Here is a 21,716-nt window from a genome sequence, read left to right as displayed (position 1 = left end):
CCAAAATCACTAATAATCTTGCAGCTTTGGAAATGCCAGTTTTATCTTAAACTTTGTGTAGCATCCACCAATAGAAATGTAAAATATTATTTTATGTGGCTAACTTTTATGCATTATACTCTTCTGGATCCTCTCCTGGTTGAGTAATCATAAAATAATCATTCCAATGACTGTCTCACTGAACTAATCAATAAAACTTTTGATAAAGTTTTCTGAGCTTTCTCAGAATCTTCTTAGCTTTCTGAAAGTACTTGTCATGTAAGTTGTGGTATCTTGCAGTATGCCACAGATACTGAGAGTGGATGTGGTAGATAAAGAATTATTTTGATTATGAGATGAGGTACTGAAATTTAGGGATATCTGGAGATGGTAACATGGACTTTGCAGAGAACACAAAAAAAAATGTGTAAATCTTTCTAGCTACTAAGTTTAAGTATATCTTTAAATATTTACTCTTTAGTTCCAGAAGTACTGATGTCTGTCAGGATGATTGAAAGTAGGTCTGTGGAAAAAGATTATAGAATGTTGGACCTTACTGGCAATCTAAAAGGAAATCTTAAAACGACTTCCAGTAATTATGAAAAAAAAACCTGCCTCACAAAATTTGAACAACAGTATAAAAATAAAGCCCTAAGTTTTCACTAACTCTTCTTGTCATGAGCTGCTCTTTCCTGCACTATCTTCTGCTTTATTCCAACAGGTTATATCAAAGGGGCTACTCCACTGGTGGTCCCCTTGAGACATCTTTAAATGAGTCACTGGCTGAAGTATCCTGTCCAGCTGTTTCACTTTATAGCAGACATGTTGCATCAAAAAAGCATGTTGAACTAAAGAGTTTTTCCCTTGCAGTATCTTAACATCTAGTTGTGGTATTACTGTACACTTGATAGTTGCATTTCATGCAATTTTTACTGCTTCACCTACTAATCACTTTCAGTTATGACAAGCTGTGAGTAACTTAAAACATTTATTGCATTTAGGAGAAAGCTGAAATCTTTGTGTTAGTCAGTAGTTGTTTCTCTGGTGTACTTCAGTGAGAATTTAAGTGAGAATATAAGAGATGTTTGTGTTACCTAATTTTAGACTGCTTGTGTAGCTCATACGAAGAACTGAGCTGCTAAATGTGTGCCCTTGGTGGATGGGAGGATTAATAAAAGCACCTTCTTTCCTCCATTGAATTTGTAGACCCTTTGTCAAAAAGGTTGTGGTTTAGAGCCCTGGTCAAGTGTCAGACTAGTTCAGTTTATGGTGGCTAATGGCTGCTTTGTACCCTCGAAGAATTAAGAAAGTTAGAAATTATTGATGATTTATCTAATGTGAAGAACTGAGAAGTCGGCATTCTTGTAAGGGTAAATCTCCATGTTAGCTATTTTTATATGCAGTTTGCTTCATGATAACCATAGCTTTATATGCAGGTGTGGAAATATGAAAGAAACTTCTAAAATACATATTCTCAATATGTTTTATGGCAAACATAAAGGCTTAATTGGCACTTGTGTGGAACTGGATAATTTTATTATGAGGCTATCACCTGAGATAACATGCTGCCAAAACAAATTTCTGCCAGTAAAGCCTTAATTCTATTCCAGATTCTCCAGATTCTCATATATTCTTAGACTCTCTTTTTTTTTTTTTTTTTTTTTTTTTTTTTAAATTTTACAGTTACTGTTATTACTGTCTCAGATTTTCACTGGGAAAAGATTTAGAGGTTAGTTTTAAAATGTGACTGTTGTTTCAAACGTTATTTCTGCAGCACTTCAAGGACTTAATACGCTTACGTCGGACTGCAGAATGGCCTCGTTCTACTTTAGATACAGAAGTATCAGCAACAAAGGAAACTCCAGAAATTGAACCACTTCCATTTACACTGGCACATGAACGTTGTATTTCTGTAGTGCAGAAGCTGGCACTCTTTCTCTTGTCCATGGACTTTACTTGTCATGCAGATTTACTTCTATTTGTTTGTAAGGTAAACAGATTGTGAAACATCACTCTGTAGTTGCAATGGAGACTGCATTTAAGTTAGTTTTACGTGACTGCTTTTTTCTGCTGGCTTGATGGTAAAAATTAGCTGCAGCATTAAAATTTCTGGTAATTTCTGGAGAGGTATTTTTTCTGATCTGTCATCTTCTGTGTAACTTACTATATGATGGCCTCAAAATTGCAGAGAAGTAACTTTAAAGAAATATTTTCATATAATTACACTTGTAAAATTTTAAAATTTAAGATAGTAAAAAATACCCGATTTACTTGTAAGCAAAATCTAATAATCATAGAAATTAAAACTATTACATATTTTTATAGTGTTAAATATGAACAGGCTTATATTTCTTTTTTTCTGTAGGTTCTTGCTAGAATTGCAAATGCTACAAGACCAACAATTCACTTATGTGAGATTGTAAATGAGACTCAATTGGAAAGATTATTGCTGCTTCTCGTTGGAACTGACTTTAACAGAGGAGATATCTCTTGGGGAGGAGCATGGGCTCAGTATTCTCTGACTTGTATGCTGCAGGATATTCTAGCAGGTTTGCTTTAAGTTTATATTTTTCAGAATGTACATTACACTTAAAACTTTCTTCCTTTAATGCTTTAAGATTTTTAATTATTATGCTAGACTGTTGACACTATTAAGATAGTTTTAAAAAAAAATAATAAAATTGAGATTATTATGTACAAAATGCAATTTAAAATTGTAATTACAGTAAATCTTGAATTAGTGATTTGCACATTGAAAAGCTAATATTTATATGACCTTGATTATTTGAAAATTATTCAGAAATCCTCCTCTTAAAGAAGTAGCCCTTAGAGAATTTAGAGTGTAGAAGAAGAAAAACAGGCAGTTGGCATAGACACTGGGATGTTAATTTGTAACTGGAATAAAGCTTGAAATGGAGTTGTCTGCTTAATCCAATACGTAGGAGAGTTGTTGGCACCTATAGCAGCTGAAGCTATGGAAGAAAGTGCTCTGGGAGAAGATGCTGGAGCTTCAGCTGTGGATTCTGATGATGCTCTCCAGCAGTCCACAGTTCAGTTAGTAGAAACAATAGATGAGCCTTTGACACATGATGTCACAGGTAAATTATTCCGTGATCTTAATGTGTACATGTATACTGAAAAAAAGTAAAAAACCCTTTGCTGTTACTCCTCTATCAAAATATCAGTGAAAGATTTTTGGTGATAGGATAATTAGTTTCTGAAAATAGAAACAGAATATGAGCAATTCTTCAACTCGGTTTTGCATCTGATCAGTAAAAAAAGGTTAATTTTCTGATTATTTAAAAAAGGCAACTTGATTATGCTCATTAACTTCTTCCACTAAGAACTGTAATATTAAAAGCCTTAAAATTATCCATTAAGTGTATGATATATCCATGTTTGATAGTTTGTACTTGGTAGCATTAACACACTTTTAATCATTCAAAGGTGCTCCACCTCTGTCATCTTTGGAAAAAGATAAGGACATTGACCTTGAATTACTGCAAGACCTGATGGAAGTTGATATCGATCCTTTGGATATTGATTTGGAAAAAGATCCTCTTGCAGCCAAAGTCTTCAAGGTATGACACACCTGAGTTTTCAGGATAAACTTCACATGTGAAATAGTAAAATCGTTTCTTACAGCACTTCATTAGTGGTATTTGGTGTCTTAGACCTGCTTTTAGCTTTTTATAAAGATTTAATGTAGAATGACGGGAAAGAATGTAAAGATTGTATTCTCATCTCAGATGTATTCATATCTCAGTTGATCACAAAATATTTTACTTTTGCATGAAGATATCTGTATAAAAAAGAGGTTATAAGTTTACTCGTACTTTAGTACATGTTAAGGACACCAAAAGCATAATATTAAAGAAAAATAAGATCTAGTCTCATCCTTTTTTGTTAAGAATAGAATGCCATTTGCTTCTGCAATTGATCGTATGAGTTAGTACTGCTAGTATTGTGTTTAAAAAAAAAAAAGCCAGCTGTAGCTAGTGCTCGAACCAGCTTCAGAGTATGAGGAGAACCAGCTAACTTCAAAACTTATTTCACTGTGGGACAAGAAAGTTATTAAATGCTTTCATACTTAATATGGAAGCTAAACCTATCAGAGATAGTGAAATTACATTTAGATGTAATAATATATTCTCAAGGTTTATTAAAAAAACAAAAATACTTTGATTATGAAGAATCACAACTGTTCATAACAAAACGTGGAGTCTCTTTTCTTTGTCCATAAGGATTGCACTTTCATTTGGAGTTTTCTTGCTCCTCTCACTATTGATTTAAACCTCCAGCCTAAACCTAAATGGTCTTTCTCACCACTTGTTCAAATAACACAAAATTTTCTTTTTTTTTTTTTTTTCTATATTCTCTCATATGTCCTTCCACTAATTACCTATCATGTAAATATTTTTGTTTCTTTAAATCTCACTGTACCAATAATTCCACATGGTACCTGATTTTTATGTTACTGATGTTTCCCTCCATCTTCATCCTGCTGTCATTTCATGTGGCGGTACTCCTTCCAGCCCACTTCACCCGCAGGTATCTTCATGATTTTATTGCCTGATTGGATGTCCTCTAAAAACAGCTATCAAAACACTTCTTCATTCTTAATCCTTAAGATTTGCTTCTGTATCTCTAAAATGACAATGGATATTGGATCTTGCCATTAAAAAGGCAGGCATACACAAATTGCCTTCATACAGTATTACATTACTATTTTTTTTTCTTGTGATCCATATGCTTTCTTAGTGTCACAAATTATGGCACCTCAGTAGAGATTATTCAACTCTTTCTCTTGCAGAGCCCAGTACAAATAATCCCTGAGCCTCACTGAGGCTTCAAGGTGCTTTAATAGTACATTGAATAGTATAGTGTTCTGTCTTGATAAGTAACTTCTCAAAATATCTGTGTGATACTCCATTTCCAAATTTACTGTATGGTAGAAATGTGTGAATAAAAATGGGTGATAACATTTTCAAATTGGCTTCTTGAATCTTTGAGACAGCTAACTACATTGCTGGATTTTGACAGTCTCTAAGGATTCAGTAACTTAAACTGCAATAAAAACTGAAGCAAAATTTTCTTACAGCTGTTGGATCCAGTCTTCTGGTTTTAATTTTTTGTAACTTCAGTGTTTGTTGTTAGTCATTACAAACATTATTTTTATACTTCAGCAGTCTAAAGTGTTGCTGTTTTTTTTTTTTTTTTGTTATTTTGTTTGTTTTTTAAGCCTATAAGCAGCACTTGGTACGATTACTGGGGTGCCGATTATGGCACTTATAATTACAATCCTTACATTGGAGGTGTTGGAATTCCAGTTGCAAAACCACCGGTAACTACAGAGAAAAATGGATCACAAACTGTGAGCGTATCGGTCTCTCAAGGTATGCAGCAAACTAAAGTTCTGTTCAGGGTCTCTTTTCTGTGATGCTGTGTACTTGACACTTTTGCATATCAAATTATTTTAACAATCTCTATGTATATTAAGTGGAAAGAATTAAATTTTATATATGCCACAGTTTTTCTGTGGTAACTGAGAGAATATTATGTGAAGTTTATATTTAAAACAGCCTAGCATAGCAGAAAATCTTATTTTCTAACATTTTTGGACATACACTTGTAGCCAGATGTTTGGGGTTTTTTTATAGGCATTCCTGTTTTCTCAGGAAATTTTGGAAGCTCTTTTCTAGTTGGCTGATATTTTGTATAGTTGGCTCTACCATAATGAATGAGGTGGCACACTTGTTTAGTTTGGAGGAGTACTACTGAACTAGGATGATAGATCGTTCCCCTGCTACACTGGGGAAAAACAGCTTTTTGGGTCTTGAGCTATTACCTTAGGAAAAATAGGATTAAACATATGAAGATTTAGTGATGTGTGATATTGAAGTGACTGTGAAAAGAAATATGTGTGTGTTTCACACAAATTTAGTGTTTTATTAATTATGTAGTTCATGTCTATAGAGTCTTATGTTCAGTTCAGAGCACAAGTTTCTGCATTCTAATTCCATAATACATAAAAGTGAATCTTCCTGCTAGTGATACTGATATTTTTTTTCAGTTTTATGTGTACTATATAGCTATATTGGTTGCACAGGAAGTTAGAGTAACTAATGATATCTCTTTGATATAATTCAGTTTTACCCTGTTTGTTGCCTTGTGTAGCTTTAGATGCACGTCTAGAAGTTGGACTTGAACAGCAGGCTGAGCTGATGCTGAAAATGATGTCCACCCTGGAGGCTGATTCCATTCTACAAGCATTAACAAACACATCACCTACATGTAACTACATGTTGTGAAATCATTATTTTCACATAATGACCATGATGCTTTGAAATTTATACTAATTTTTTCTGTGGTCACTTAGCAGCTTAGAAAAAGTTGTATTTCACTTGAAATTTCCTGTTAGACCAAGCTTTAGAGATATTTATTTATTCATATTTTTTAATTATGTATGTACGTATATTTCAGACATTTTGTGAAACTGGTCAAATACGTAGGATTTGTTTTACAGTGCATTATACTACAATGGAGGAATTGTTTTCATTTTCCTATCTAACTGCAAGTAAAGGTTAAATTTCCTGGTTTTGTGAATCTCCATTCTTGCATTCATCGTGAAATTTCAGCTGTTTGAAAGCTGCTTTGCCCTTGACAGTTTTACCTACTCAGTGATGAAAATGAAAATATTTGAATACAGTTTTGAACTCAGCTGTTCAGTAAGCTTTATGTTATAAAAACAATATGTCGGTTTACTTCTGAGCATATTTCCAGTGAGTTGCACTGTGCATCTTGTGAAGATGTACTGCTTTGTAGTTCTCCAGGTACCTGAATATGCATGCAGTCATCAGTTGAATATCTGTTGATAGAGTAGGTTTAGTGACATCCTCAGCCTTTATTGTCTGAAAGTTTGTCATTGGTTGCAATAGTTTTACCATAATGCGTTAAACAGATGTTCCAATTGTTTGTCGTACCATTGTGTTCTCTAGACACTCCTGTAACATATGTTTAACAAGAACTGTGTAAATATACTTGTGTGGGCTTACTTTCCAGTTTTGTGAAGATAGAGATGTGATATTCAAGTAAGTGTACCAGTATGGTAGTCAGTAGTCTGACTCAGCTGAACATTGAAGATGTTCTTGTAAATTATAATATAAATGTCTTTCCCTTAAGTATAAAATGCAAAGAAGTAAATATGAAATTACTTTTAGCAGCTCTTACAAAATAATTCATGAGGGAATGGTGTTTCTTGTTTTATTTTTTAGTAACCCAGTCTCCTAGTGGAACAGATGATTCATTGCTAAGAGGATTACATGCTGCTAACCAAAATGCCCAGCTGGTTGTCCAGTTGTCATCTATACCTATGCTGAGCACATGCTTCAACAAACTCTTTTCCATGCTACAAGTCCACCATGTTCAGGTATAGAATTATGAACTTTGAAATATTTCGATAGTATTTCTCTCTAAATTTGAAAGTTGTGTTCCTATATATTGCTTGCTACTCAGGACGCAAGTAGCCTGTTATGCTACGTGCTTATGAAGCTGTCATGGACACCAGTGCCAGTAATGTAATAGACAAGCTGCTGACATTTCTTGTTACAGTTAAAAAGTGGGTATACATTTTTGTATTTAAAAAACAAATTCATAGGTTGACTGAATGGTAGTTGCTAGCTTATTAGTGAAGAGTGTCACTAAGTGTGCCATCTCCATCTGTGGAAGTTTTGGAAACCCAGCTGGATAAACCCCCAAGCAACCCAGTCTGACATCTTTTACCCTTCGATAACTTTCAGCCTGAATTATCCAATGATCCTAAATGTTAAAATTAAGTGTGCTTTTTGAAAGTCTTTCGTTTAGCAATGAGCATTTTAGCAACACTTTTCTTGATACATACAAAGGAATGCCGTGTGTGCTATAGATGAGTGATTAGGTGCCTGCCTGCCTGTATATATTTTAACTGGGTGACTGCCTCCATCCCTCAGTTGTTCTTTAAATATTTCATCTAAAATATCGATATATTTGTGGTGTAAAAGATCTTGATGCTTCCCCAGAATATCTAAATTGTTATTTTCCTTGAGGGACTTATTCCAAGTGCATCAGTGTCTCTCTGATAGTAAAGGAGATTTCCCAGTAATTAAATTGGCCTTTTGAGTAATTTCACTTGACTGGTAAACGTCACTTGATTATACTAAGACATTCCAAAACCTTACATGCAAACCAGTGTTAGAGGTGTAAGGTTATGATACAGACGTTTCTGACTGGTGTGTAAAGCTGCTTTTTTTTAACATAAGTTTGAAGAAACTTCTTAAGAGAAACGTAACTGATTTAGAATAAATCAATTCTATAAACATAGCGGAAGTATTTGCTAGTTATTCTGAATTTTCCTTGAATATTATGTTTATCAGAATCTTCAAATCCAGTAAAGAAGGGGGTGGGGAGAGTGTGTTATCAGTGAAATAGTAGCAGCTGAGAATGTAAGTAAGGCTTTCAAAATTGAAACAGGTAATCTTTTATGCTGTGGAGTTCGGGAAAAACACTTGAGTTTGGTCTGGCAGTGGTTTTATTCCCCCTCCTTTTTTTTTTTTTTTTTCTTTTCAGCTTGAATCACTTTTACAGTTATGGCTCACATTAAGCCTGAATTCCAACTCCTCTGGAAGTAAAGATACTGGCGCTGATATTTTCCTTTATAATGCTAACCGAATACCTGTTATTTCCTTGAACCAAGGTAAAATACATTAGAGACAGGAAACTTAATTTTCAGGAAGTGTAAGATAAGATTCTTTTTTTTTAAAGTACTCGAATTATGCTAATAAGCAAAAAGTATTACAGTAAGTATTCTTTGTAAGATCAGTATTGGGATGATGTCTATGTTCTTATTAAAGAGCTCTTGGGCTCATTGTCTTCTTAACATGAAAAATGTGTAGCTAGTGTGTAACTGAGAGATGATTCCTTGAATTTGCGTAATCTCCTCAGAAATTAAATTGTAAAATTTGTGGTTCTTAATGCATCATTACTCCCAAGATTACTTCAAAAATATGCTTCTTAGACTTAGGTGAACTGTACACCTGTATGCACTTGTCTGACAAATTTCTTCTCCTTGTATGCCATCGTATGACCCCTTTATTATCAAAGGGGTCAGCGGAGGGAGGAAGCCTCATTACTTTTTGTCTAAGACAAGACATGTCAAATTATTTTTTTTTCTGTAATATGTTATACTGTATCATGTAGAAAATCTATGGTGTCTTGGGGTAATAGTCCAAAACATTAATGCCTGCTATGAGGAACCTGTTACGCTGACTTCCATGACAGTGTTTTGAAACCCATTTCTTTGCATTGTTTTTTCTGAGATGTCAGGGTCTGGGCACTGTAGAAAGTTCTGTGGGCTAGTTCCTGTGAAGTGTTGGTGAGACTTCTTTTCCTCATTTCCTGGAACAATTGTTGTCAAAACAAAGTAAATGCCACAAACAATAATATTACTAATAATATTAATAACAATAATAAATAGAGTACCTTACAGTAAAAATAAGAAATTTATAGTAATACCCTGAAGATTAAAGCTTGGAAAAACATGTTTTTCTTGACAGCTTCAGTAACTAGCTTCCTGTCAGTTCTGGCATGGTATCCTAATACCTTACTCCGGACATGGTGCCTTGTGCTTCATAGCCTAACTCTCATGACAAATATGCAGCTTAATGGTAAGTTTTGAGAAGTTTTTTGTGTTACCTGTTTGTGACATACAAATGAATGTTGATTCCCATCTGAAAGACTACCAGAGCTTCTCTTTTGTCATGTAAGTGCTTTTGTTGGTTCTCCATAACTTCAGGCTTTTCAAGAATGGATTCCTTGAATTGCTTGAACCATGGGAAACTGAAACCCTAGTGGTAAAAAAAAATGTCTTCTTAAGTAGGTTGGCAATGTGTGCTAAAAATGAATTTTAGGACTAGCTAATGATCCTTGGGAATTAGCTTTGTGCTACGGAAAAGATAGCAGAAAGGAAGGATTAAGGTGCTATGTGAGAGATTCATGTTTTTCTGACGCAGTCGGAATATTTTCATAAATATGCAGACACTAGTCATCGCTTATGTTAAGTGGTCTGAAAATAAGCCCCCAGAAGCTGAATCTGTTAAAAAAGAAATCCAACCTTTTCATTTGCCTACATACACCAGATTATCTCACATTCTGTATATTGCGCTGTAACACACTAGAAATAATCTCACTTTGTGAATGAGATTTTGCCACAAGACTGGTAGAAATTAAAGAATGTAATTTGTAAATGAAGAGATTAAGCTTCTAAATGGCTTGCTATTAGAGGACAGTTGTCATGAGAAATGCAGTGGTGGCCTTGTGCTCAAGGCTAAAGAAGATATCAAATGGTAAGACTTGGAGAAAGAAATCTTTTAAAACCTACATGTTAGACCAAGTCAGAGCTCCTTTAAGGTCTGTTTGCACTCCAAGCATATGATAAAGACGGTAATTACAGAAGGAAGAAGCACAGAGCCACCTGAAGATCACACTTCTATGAAGCAATTCGTCATCCTGTGATGACACAGCTATTCTCCATAGTTTTTCTCAAAGATGCTTATGAATCTTTTTTTCATATATGCCATTTCAAATCATTGTCCTTGGGATGCACTTTTTTCTTCTGGTTTTCACTTTCTGTCCCTTTTCTGTGGTGTTATTTTTCTAAACCATGGGATCTCAAAGCCTCCTCAGGGAACCTCCTTCTTAAGTTTGCTTTATTTAGTTGAAATGCATTATTGCTGTTTCATACGTATGCTCACATTCAGCCATTGCATTTTCCCCAGTCGGTCATTTAAAAAGAAGAAAGGAAAGGGTGGGAAAAGAAAAAGGGAGAGAAGGGGCAGTGCTTTTTCATACACACCCATCCATTCTAGATATATGAGTCTTGCCTTATTTGCATTTTACAAGGAGTCTCTTTGAACCCACTTCTGAACTATTATACTCTGAGGATTATGGTTTTGATCACCATTTCTTCAACAGATCCATGAATCGGAAGATCTTGTCATGAGAAATGAAGTGGTTCTAGAGATCTCATCCTGATACTATTTTTCAAAGCTGTTTCTTAGTGATTTTTCCAAAACCTCAGATCTCTCCAGTAGTAATCAAGGCTTTATAGCTGAGTTTTTTTCCCCACCTGAGTATAGGGCAGATTGGTTTTGGAAACTGTCCTATGTTGGGATTTTATGGGCAACCACTGTCAGGGCAGGTCACTTCATGATCAGTTCATGGTCAGAAAATCTGATTTCATTATGCCATTATGTGCTGATAAATTTCTTCAGAATGAGATCTCAGACTGTTTGATTTCTGTGTTTCAGAAACTCTTATCTGAGGAGTGCAAGATATTTTTCCGGGGTAAACTCAATACCCCCACCATTTCTTTTCAGAACAGTGACCTTAATTGGTTACAGGATTCAGGGACAAATTTTGCAAGAATGGTGTTTAAAATCAGTATTTGATGGGTGTCATCTAAAACAATTTGGTGTCATGTGAAACAAGGTGGATAGAAGCAAATCTACAATTACATGAGTCTAAGAAAAATTTCTGAGCTACAGTTGCTCTAAAGTAAACAGCTGTCAACTGTCAGATCATTCTCATAGTGCATTTACTCACCTGTTCCTTTAGCAAAAACTATTTGTGCTCTCCTCATATGCCCTTTTCCTTACTTGTTATTGTTGTCACCAGAAATACTGTTTGAGAGCAATGTTTTGAGCATAAACACTACCTGACAGAGCAGATAATGTAGATGCATCCTGAAGTCTGAGTTAAAATATCAAACAAAACATGTCAGACTACGAATATAATGTATAAATTAAAAAGTGTGGTTTTATATTGTAGTGGTATTTTCAGCTGTTAAATAGAAAATATCAAAATAAAATAACGTAGGAAGCAATGAAAATGTATTTGTTCACTTGCGACATCAACCCTATCATGAAACACTAGAAGAACTGTGGAGCCTTCTAGTCCTGGAAGGAAATGAGTTGAGGATTAGCATGTGGACTTGGCTACGGCTTGTCAAGAGGACATGGGCTGGGACTGTCAGTTCCAGGGAAGTTCTAGCATAACATTTGCTTTTATTAAGGTGCAAAGTCTTCATAAATAGCAAGATTTAATTAAGTAGTTACAGTACAAACCTTGCAAGTGAAGGTGAACACAGCAGAAAGAAGCTGGAATTTTAAAAGTAATGTTACCTTCAAAGAAATACCAAGTGAACAAATTAAATGACTAGAAGCTACACTGTAAGTGTGCCCTGTTCAGAAAAATCCAAGCATACATGTTCTAAAAGCTGTAGTTTCAGTGGAGAGTTTTAGTGTTTTGTTGGTTTGGGGGTTTTTGGTAGTGGTTTTTTTGTTTGTTTTGTTTTTTTTTTAAAAAAGAGAACATTGAATAGCTTTGTTGCTTGGCATGGTGATCATTATAGACTTCATAGGTGATTAAAGGTCTCTCAACACAAAGAAATACTTTCTGTCTATGAAGGTACCATTCAGGAATGCAGGAAAGCACAAAAGTATGTCCCTTTTTCAAATACAAATAGAAACATCTGAGGTGCTCTGTACACTTACTTTAAAATTAGTTTGGGTACTGAGTACTTTTGGACAAACTCAGGTGACCTCTGAAAGTCAACAATGGAAAGCTGTGGAAAACTATGACAAACAGAATAACCAAATTCAGATTAACTTCTCATTTTAAATTAGTTATGTCAGCTGCAGTTGAATGTAATTTCAGTAATAGTGATTTGGCTTAAATGTTAAAATAATTTACAAGTATAACTTTAAAAAAAAAACGAGAGGCAGTAATATAACAGGTCTAAGTATACATGCAAGAGCTATGAGCTTAGCAAGTTAGTTTTGTTAGTGACCTGTCACTTTCGTTTTTAACTTGTATCATGATGTACTCAGAAACAACTTCCTAAAACAACCAAGTGACTCCCACCCCTAACAACCTACATACCTAGTTTTCTTAGAGGGAAAATCATTGTATTGTAATCTGTGAGGTTGTGTGCTTACTTTTTAAAGACTTGTCCCCTACCCTAGCCTTTTCATCTTTTGCACTGTCAAATGTAAACTACAGCAGGCTTATTTTCTACAATGCAATGGAACTGGAATGCTGTGGGATACTTTCTTGCTTTTATTTAACTCCAGCTTTTGCCATGCCACCAGTTGTAGCTGTACAGGCTATTCCACTATTAATGTTGATAAATCAATGCAAAATGGTTTGTATAGCTGTACAAGACTTACTATCAGCATTCATTTTCTGCATTCATCTAAAGCAAGAAGTCTGTTTATTGTTTGAAAATAAAATGGCATTTGATGAGGGGAAAACTTACTGTGAATTACCTTCTCCTTCCATCTTCCCACAAGGATTTACTGTCACAGCAAGTGTCTTTCGAATGCTATTTTTATTTCATTATTCTGAAAGCTTTTCAGCTGAGATGAAAGCAGTCAGGGTTTAATTCTGGTTTTGACGGAGACATTTCCCTCCTGACTGGGATCTTTAGTTTAACTTTCCTTAGATTAAGGAAATTATTGTCAATGATGAAGACTCTGATAAACAGAGTAACTATTAAGTAGTTCAGGATATATCACTTCTACAAAATGAAGCTCCACTTTCAGGAATACTGCCTTAGCAAGCTTGGAACACTGAGGGTGGGGGTTTATATCTGTACTTGTTGGAAAACTATACATCCAAATTGTAGTCCTGATTAAGCAGCTTTCAGTAGCTGATTTTGCTGAGAATATTTACAAGTCATGAAATAAGTATAAGGGATATGCAAGGTAAATGTTTGATTTACATGTAATGCTTAAGATTACAGATTTAATTTTTATGTCTTTATTTTTAAGCTGGTCCAAGCAGTGCCATTGGAGCTCAGGAAAGTACTGCCCAATTGTTGGTGTCAGATCCAAACCTCGTTCATGTGTTAGTGAAATTTCTTTCCGGCACTAATCCTCATGGAACAAATCAACACAGTCCTCAGGTAACTGGCAATTAAAATAAGAGAATAACTCCTTGTAATAGAATTTCAGTACACTTGGCATGTGTATGTGTGTTATACCCTTGACTTGTTTCCCGTTTTTTTGGTTATAGTCTTTGTTGGTTCTGATCAGCAACTGTAGGGAAGGTCATGTTGGTGATAAACTCTTTAGTAGTGATTGTATGCTTTTACAGCTCTCTGGAGGCTTGCCACAGGGAGAGAATGCCATGCAATATGTCAGTGAATGTGTTCCATGCTAGCATTCCTTAGCTGGCATGCATGAGAAAAGCAAAAGGGTTCAGTTAGTTTCCTGAAATTTTATTGAGTTAGGATAAAAATGCCTGCCAGTGAAGATAAAGTTTAAATATCTAATAATTCCAGAATTTGAAATTAGGGTGTTTTTTTTTTTGCCTGTTCCTGAATTTGTGTGGTGTTTACTGTTTCTCCTAATTTAAACTAATGATTTTTTTTGCTTTTTGCAGTCTTTGAAACATCTGTGAACGGTGATTTTAAAAAGCACAAGTTAACTTAATTGTATGTGATATTATACAAGAGTTTCAGAAACACTTAATTTAGGAGACAGAAAACATCTACTAATTCAACTATTTTCCAGAAAATTTTTCAGAAAATACATAGTTCAGGATGTCATTGTGCAGTGCCATTAATTTAAAGCACTTATGTAAATGTGTAGTTTGTGAAAAAACATTCAGATTAGAAATGTATTCTGTGTGAAGCGTAGTTTGCATTGATTAAAAGTCTCAAGCTGCAAAACAAGTCTTAGGCAAAGAACTGAATTACTTGCTTTTTGCTTATTGATAGTAATAGAAAAATACGTAATATAAATCGATGTGGAATAGTTTTCCTGTGAAAACTCTGTAAAATTTTTCAGAAAGCAAGTTAAGCTACATAACACTTCTCTGTTCTTAGAAAGTGTTCTTCTTAGATATGGCTTAGTGTTCTCAAAGACATTTCAGTTTATATAATACTTATTAAAATGCCTTATAGGTTGGGCCAACAGCGACGCAAGCTATGCAAGAATTTCTTACTCGATTACAAGTGCACCTTTCCTCAACTTGTCCTCAGATGTTCAGTGAATTTTTATTGAAATTAATACATATACTTTCAACAGAAAGGTAAATCTTAACTTTTTTCTTTTTTTTTTTTTTTACTTTCATGCCACCTTGTCTTTAAATCTGTGCAAGTATAAATAGCAATTAAGATGTGTATGTCCCACTTTCTCAAACTGTCAAGTTATATAAGGATGGAGCTCTTCAGTGCTGCTGTAGCACTACTGGCAGGATCTGGGCTGCTTCTGGCATGTGGAAGAGTGTGTCTGGATTCCACACACAACCGTCTGTGTGTGAGGAACAGTGAATAGAAGCACTTAAACACTTGTTTGGAGTGATTTTATCTAGAGCTAAGATACAGGCATTACTAAAGTAATCCCTAAAATAAGGTTGTTGTTGATGAGCTTACCTATTAGAAAGAGAAAAAAGTGTTCTGAGAGACCTGAATTAATGAAAGATTATACAAATTATTTGTAGATGGTGAAAATATTATGGATGGCTTTTATAGCATGGTAGGATGAAATATGAGATTGCATAATACTGTTTATGCAATGTGCATATTTATTGCTTTAGTTTTTTTTTCTCTGCTCCTCACCCAGTAGTGGAAAATGTCCTCTGCCCCACTCTCCTCCTGGGTACTATTGCTACCTTGTCTCTCCACTAGTGTAGAGAAGTGCTGCTGGCTAGAGGAGAGACAGGAACTTATGGCTTCTCTTTTACAGCTCTTCAAGGCTAGATCGATGGGCACAAGACAGTGTGTACAGCAGTACACTGGAAATCTGCCAATCATTTGGTCTCAAGTATATTAGAAATTATCATTTATTTCTGGTATTGATGTTCTGGCCATTTCCAGACAAAGGCTTTGTATAATTAGGGATGAGCTTCCTCAGTTTCTGGCTTCCCAGTAGGTGGCACTTTGGTGTTATCTATTATTTAATCATACACAAAATGGTTTTTAAGACATTTTACTATAGTAACTTAAATTGGATGAGTGGTGTTTACTAGGTTACATAGATGATCAATCACTTGTACGAGAAATGATGTAATACAATAAAATAATTAATTGACAGTGAATGTTAGAATGCGTGTGTGTGTGCCATAATTTATTTGAAGTAATCTAATGAGACCACTGAAAGGCTAGTTTTTGAAATGTGTTAGATTTTTTCTTTTTTTGAGATAAACCAAAAGTGGGACTGAAATGTCATAAAATGGAAGCAAGGCACCAGAAAAGGGTTTAGATGGTTATTTCTAAAACCTCAAGTAGTTACTGAATTATACCGTGTCTGATTAAAATGTAAGATTGATTGTGGGGAAAAAAAAAGCAGTATTTTACTGTTAGAACTGATTAAATGCCAAATATTTTCTTCAAGGCTATTTTTATAAACTGTTTAATTCTGTAATTCATTTAAAAAGTTATAGTAAGATTAATCAATGCCAAAAGATACAGAGAAATGTATCAAAAATCAGTAACTAACACTTCAAGAATTAGCACTGGTTTTATTTTAAATATACTGATTCAAAAGGTTCATTTTGTAGTCAATCAGTAAACGTGTAAAAGCAATTAGGAAAATAACCTTATCCTGAAAAGGGATCCTGCAAGCAATCAACCTACAAGCACTAACCTGTTACAGTTTGAGTACCTTCTCATGGACTTACATACAGTTACTATTTAGATGGCTAAAACATATGCAACTTTTCACCCACAACTGAACAGGACTGTATTCCAAGCCTATATCTACAAAATTAAGTGAATGATTAAAAAAACCCAGATGGATCCTAGACTTTTTCAAAGAAAACTTTAATCCTTAGTGGTATCAGGAAAATGAGAGCATGAGCAAGTTCTACAGGCTGTGTAATGACCAATATATTAAAATGTTATGAATGCTCGACTCGTGAAATATCAGATTGTGCTTCAACATGCAATTCTGAAAATGGGTGGATTTTTATTTGTTGGAAGTTTGGTGTGCTTTTTGATTCTTAAAATTCAAGCAAAAAAACCCACAAACAAACAAACCTATTTAACTTGTTAATATCGAACAATGAAATATATATTTTTTTTTCTTTGTTTTTCTTTCAGAGGTGCTTTCCAGACAGGCCAGGGACCCTTGGATGCACAAGTGAAACTCTTGGAATTTACCCTGGAACAGAATTTTGAAGTCGTATCAGTTAGCACTATTTCTGCAGTGATTGAGTCTATAACCTTCCTTGTGCATCATTACATTACATGTTCAGACAAAGTGGTGTCTCGCAGCGGCTCAGACAGCTCTGTGGGTGCTCGAGCATGTTTTGGAGGGCTTTTTGCTAATATTATCCGTCCAGGTGACGCTAAAGCAGTTTGTGGAGAAATGACAAGGGATCAACTTATGTTTGATTTGTTAAAGCTAGTGAACATTTTAGTTCAACTGCCACTTTCCACTAACCGAGAATATAGTGCCCGTGTTCCAGTAGCAAGCAGTACTACAGACAGTGTGTCTGATGAAGAAAAGGTTTCAGGAGGCAAAGATGGCAATGGAAGCAACCCTAACACTCAAGGATCAACTGCATATGTAGCAGACTTGGTGTTAGCCAACCAACAAATTATGAGCCAGATTTTGTCTGCACTTGGCCAGTGTAACAGCAGCGCTATGGCAATGATTATTGGTAGGTATTTTGTAAATAAAATGGAGGATGTTTTGGGGTGGTGAAACACTTAAAACTTCTACAAAGTCATTGAAGTGTTTTAAAATTTAGTGTAGATAGGAAAGAATGTGTCATAGAAATGACAGGAAAAAAGATGTGTAAGAAGTGAAAGGAGGGACAAGTATGTGGAAAAAAAAAAACTAACACAAAGTGGGAGACAGTAATTAAAAACAAACAGGCATGCATTTGACCTTTGAATTTGCTCGGAGTGGTTAGTGTTGAAAGAGGCCTCTGGAGATTGTCTAGTCCAATGTCCCTGCACATAGGAGGGTCAGCTCAGAGCCTGCCTCGGAGAGCAGGTATCTCAGTACCTTGTCCAGTTGGACTTTTAACTCCCCAAGGGTGGAAACTCTACAATTGCCCTGGGCAACTTGTTGCAACATTCCTAAAGTAGGAAAGCTTTTCTCTTATATTTAAATGGAATTTCCTGTATTTCAGTCTGTGCTCATTGCACGCCTATATGCGTGGATTAGGGTTTATCTTCAGTTTGTTCTATAGACATGTTATCTCAGTTGTTCTCTATGTATTGCATTATTTTCCCTTTTTTAAAAATAGTTTCTGAGAAATACAAGTTACAATTGTGGCCCTTGCACAGAATACATAAACTTTTCTATGCCTCTGTTTTACCAGAAATCTCATTAACATCATATGCTGGGAGTTCCAGTCATGTATTTGTGGGTGGGATCTTCCTACTACAAACAAGTGAGGAAGCTGATGATAATTTAAACAGTTTCTCTTTGTCAGACATGTACCTAAGGTGCATTTTCTCAGAGACTATCTTTGTGACTTGCTTGTGAGCTGTGATGATAGCATAGAGTTTATTTGCACAAATTAAACCACTGGCTGAAATACCATTAATTTTTCTGCATGTGCAAAGCTGGAAAAAAAATTTGGAGGAGGATATAGGCACTGCATTTCAGGCATAATAGGTGTAAAATGTTGTTCTCTTTAAAGTGATTCTCTTGTTTCAAAAAAGGTATCTGACATTTTTTGTGCTAGTCTCTTTTAAGCAGATATGAAACTGTTAACCAATGCTATTACCAGAAAACAGTCTACTTATCAGATGAGAGCACGTGAATGTAGACCAGTGGTTCATTTTGGCATAAAAGCAATTGAGGAAAAAGTAGTAATCTCCAGTAGTCAAATTAAACAGCAGGCAGGATTTGACAAGCCTGGATCGCGCTGTTGGAACTTTCCCGAAATTAATTGCAGAAGGTCTCCTCCTTTACTCTGAGTAGTTGGTGTCATATCGCAAATACACTATGAACACTGAAAGTAGTTTGTTCTGGGAATTATGGTTTATTCTGAGTATATGTTTCTTCAGAGTGAAATTCAAATATTCTTCTCAATTTTCATGTCTTTCTAAACCACAGATTTCTGTCTGGTGGTTGTTTCGCATTTCTTAAAAGGCCATTTGGAAAGATAGTGTTGTTTCAAATGTTTTTCATTGAATTCAGGATACTGAGCCAGCTGATCCCTTCGTGGATTGTTCCTCCAAAGGTCTTTTAATATAGGATATTGAAACTAATTTGTATGTGTAATTTGGGAAGATGTAACACAGCTCTTTGGGGTTGTAGTTCCTTCATGAAAAACCGTATTAAGCTCTCTCCAGATAATTTCTATGAACAAAAGATTTCTCAAAGATTGCAGCCAAGGTTATATATGATCCAAAAATCAGTCATCAGCATATAGTAGTAAACATGTAGTAGCTAATGCAGAATGCTAGCTACCCAGAAAAGATAAACAAGATAACATCTGCAGATGGGTACTGATAAGTAGTGGCTCTGGTGTCAAAATCAGTGCTAATAATGTTAATTTACTGCACCTGGCAAGCCAGTGGGTCAGAACGAGGATGGCCTTGAGTAATTCACTTGCCACATGAAGTTAAAACATTTTGTTGGATTTTTTTAATTACCATTTTGTCTATTTATTTCATTAGGTTTTTATGCTTTTTCATTGACAGACTATGAAAATCATACAAATAACAGTATTTCCCCTCCTATCCTACCTTCTGCTCACCTCAAAGTCTTCACAGCAAACCCCCCTTAGCTGGCTTCAGCTCAATCGTTCATTCCATTTAATTTTTCTAGACTGTGCAGAGGCTGTCTTAAGACTTTTTTTTTTTTTCTATGTCCATGCATCCAGTACTTATCAATATTTTCTTTCTTGATAAGTTGAAGGTGATTAAAGTACTATGGTTTTCAGTTCTCTGCCGGAATATTTCTCTAATGCATGTTCCAAAGATCACTTGAACACGCTATTTTTTATTATTATTATATTATTTATTTATTATTATTATTATTATAACTCCAGTTTCTCCAAATGGAATGGGATTATTTCATTCATTCGCTCGACTCAAACCTAAAACCACCTTTAAAAACTCTTCCAGATTGATGTCATATGCTTTGTAAGACATGCTTTGTATTTACAGAGGTAATCTCTGCCTTGGGAAGACTATTCTTCTGCTTTTCATCCTCAGTTTCAGCAATGTGTAATCAATATTGCTGAATACTGATAGTCAGTAAATTCTCATTAATAAATCCTGAGCTGTAACACTGAGGAGAATTTCAGGAGAGGTATTTCTGGTAGAAATATACATATTAAATGAGTTTGGGGTTTTTTTGGGTGCACAAGTGCACTTCTATTATTATCTGAAAAAAATCTTAAATACTTGTTTGTTGCTTCTGGCTCAGAGTGATTCCAGTCTTTTTTGTTCTTATTCTGTTTCCTTCACTGATTACAGTCATTTGTATGGTCTTACCTAAAATTGGATTCAAATTCCCTGCCTTCCTGGAGCAAGTGTTCCTATTTATACTGTAAAGAAGGCAGTATGTATCTGGGAACACTAATAGTAATTTATATTATCCTGAAAACTGACCCATTTGTAGTTTGTAAAATCCATGTGAACATTTAACTGATAAGACATTTAAATATTCTTGAGTTCTCCTATGTGCTGTAATGGTTTTTTAGGTCTCAGCTTCTGACCTTTGAACTGCTTCTGTTTTCACTAAGGTGCAAGTGGCTTACATCTCACTAAACATGAAAACTTTCATGGTGGCTTAGATGCAATATCAGTTGGAGATGGGCTGTTTACTATCCTGACAACGCTTAGTAAAAAAGCAACAACAGTGCAAGTGATGCTTCAGCCAATTCTTACCTACATGGCCTGCGGCTACATGGGAAGACAGGTAAGTTCCCTTATGTCTGCTGTTCTCCAAGGGAATTACAGGTTGGTTATTACTGTAACCTATAATAAGGTCAGAAAATGGAACTAGTACTTAGTAAAAGAAATGTTAACTTTTTTCCAACATCACTTCACTTCAGTGCTGAAGTTAGGAAGCCTTCCTCAGTTGCCTAGGTTAAAGGGAGAGAGGGAGTTTCTGTAAGGACATATTGACATTCCTGTAAATGTTCCTGGCAATACACTTTAAAATGGATTGAATGTTTTATTATGTTCAGTATTTTCAGGTGGGAAACACAATTACTGGGCTCGTATTAGTGGATATTTTAAATATTCAATATTCTTATTTTCCTTCAGCTGCTTACCCCTTGTAGTTTGATCTTTACCTTACTGCAAAGACTTCTCCTATGTAGGAGAGAACTATATGGGGCATGATATTGCTATTTTGTGGTAGAGAGGTCAACTATGGTGGTGTTTCCTTGCTTGGATTTTTGTCTGCTAAAAAGGGAGACTACTCCATATTCCTGTCATACTAATTTTGCATGAAACTGTATTTCTTAACTTTTTCTTCTAGGGTTCTCTTGCTACTTGTCAGTTATCTGAGCCACTGCTGTGGTTCATTTTACGAGTGTTGGATACAAGTGAGGCACTGAAGGCTTTCCACGATATGGGTAAGAGTGTCTTTTCTTTAGCTGCATCAAGTAAAAGATCTACTGTAGATTTTTTGGCACTAAGAGAAGGAATACAGATACGTTGTCTGGAGAAGCAAATTTACTAAATAGGCCTGTGCTTGCTTAGAATCTGTTGCATGCTT

At 35.2% G+C, this 21,716-nt stretch overlaps 1 protein-coding gene across 3 annotated transcripts in view; it reads left to right on the top strand.

Moving 5' to 3' along the window:
* BIRC6 (baculoviral IAP repeat containing 6) overlaps nucleotides 1–21,716 on the top strand; it is a 185,713-nt gene that overhangs the window by 72,315 nt on the left and 91,682 nt on the right. For all 3 annotated transcript variants that reach the window (XM_086743675.1, XM_086743674.1, XM_086743673.1), the window contains exons 35-48: nucleotides 1,754–1,969; nucleotides 2,345–2,528; nucleotides 2,922–3,077; nucleotides 3,427–3,560; nucleotides 5,222–5,375; nucleotides 6,157–6,273; nucleotides 7,254–7,408; nucleotides 8,584–8,710; nucleotides 9,570–9,680; nucleotides 13,845–13,978; nucleotides 14,981–15,108; nucleotides 17,120–17,682; nucleotides 20,734–20,909; nucleotides 21,477–21,573. In XM_086743675.1, coding sequence (XP_086599801.1) covers nucleotides 1,754–1,969; nucleotides 2,345–2,528; nucleotides 2,922–3,077; nucleotides 3,427–3,560; nucleotides 5,222–5,375; nucleotides 6,157–6,273; nucleotides 7,254–7,408; nucleotides 8,584–8,710; nucleotides 9,570–9,680; nucleotides 13,845–13,978; nucleotides 14,981–15,108; nucleotides 17,120–17,682; nucleotides 20,734–20,909; nucleotides 21,477–21,573 — 2,452 coding nt within the window. The remainder of the gene's footprint in view (nucleotides 1–1,753; nucleotides 1,970–2,344; nucleotides 2,529–2,921; nucleotides 3,078–3,426; nucleotides 3,561–5,221; nucleotides 5,376–6,156; nucleotides 6,274–7,253; nucleotides 7,409–8,583; nucleotides 8,711–9,569; nucleotides 9,681–13,844; nucleotides 13,979–14,980; nucleotides 15,109–17,119; nucleotides 17,683–20,733; nucleotides 20,910–21,476; nucleotides 21,574–21,716) is intronic.

This window comes from Chlamydotis macqueenii, chromosome 3 (assembly GCF_036417535.1).
Source record: "Chlamydotis macqueenii isolate bChlMac1 chromosome 3, bChlMac1.mat, whole genome shotgun sequence".
Taxonomy (NCBI): domain Eukaryota; kingdom Metazoa; phylum Chordata; class Aves; order Otidiformes; family Otididae; genus Chlamydotis; species Chlamydotis macqueenii.
The sequence above is the reverse complement of the archived record's forward strand: the minus strand, read 5'-3'. Positions and strand labels throughout refer to the sequence as shown.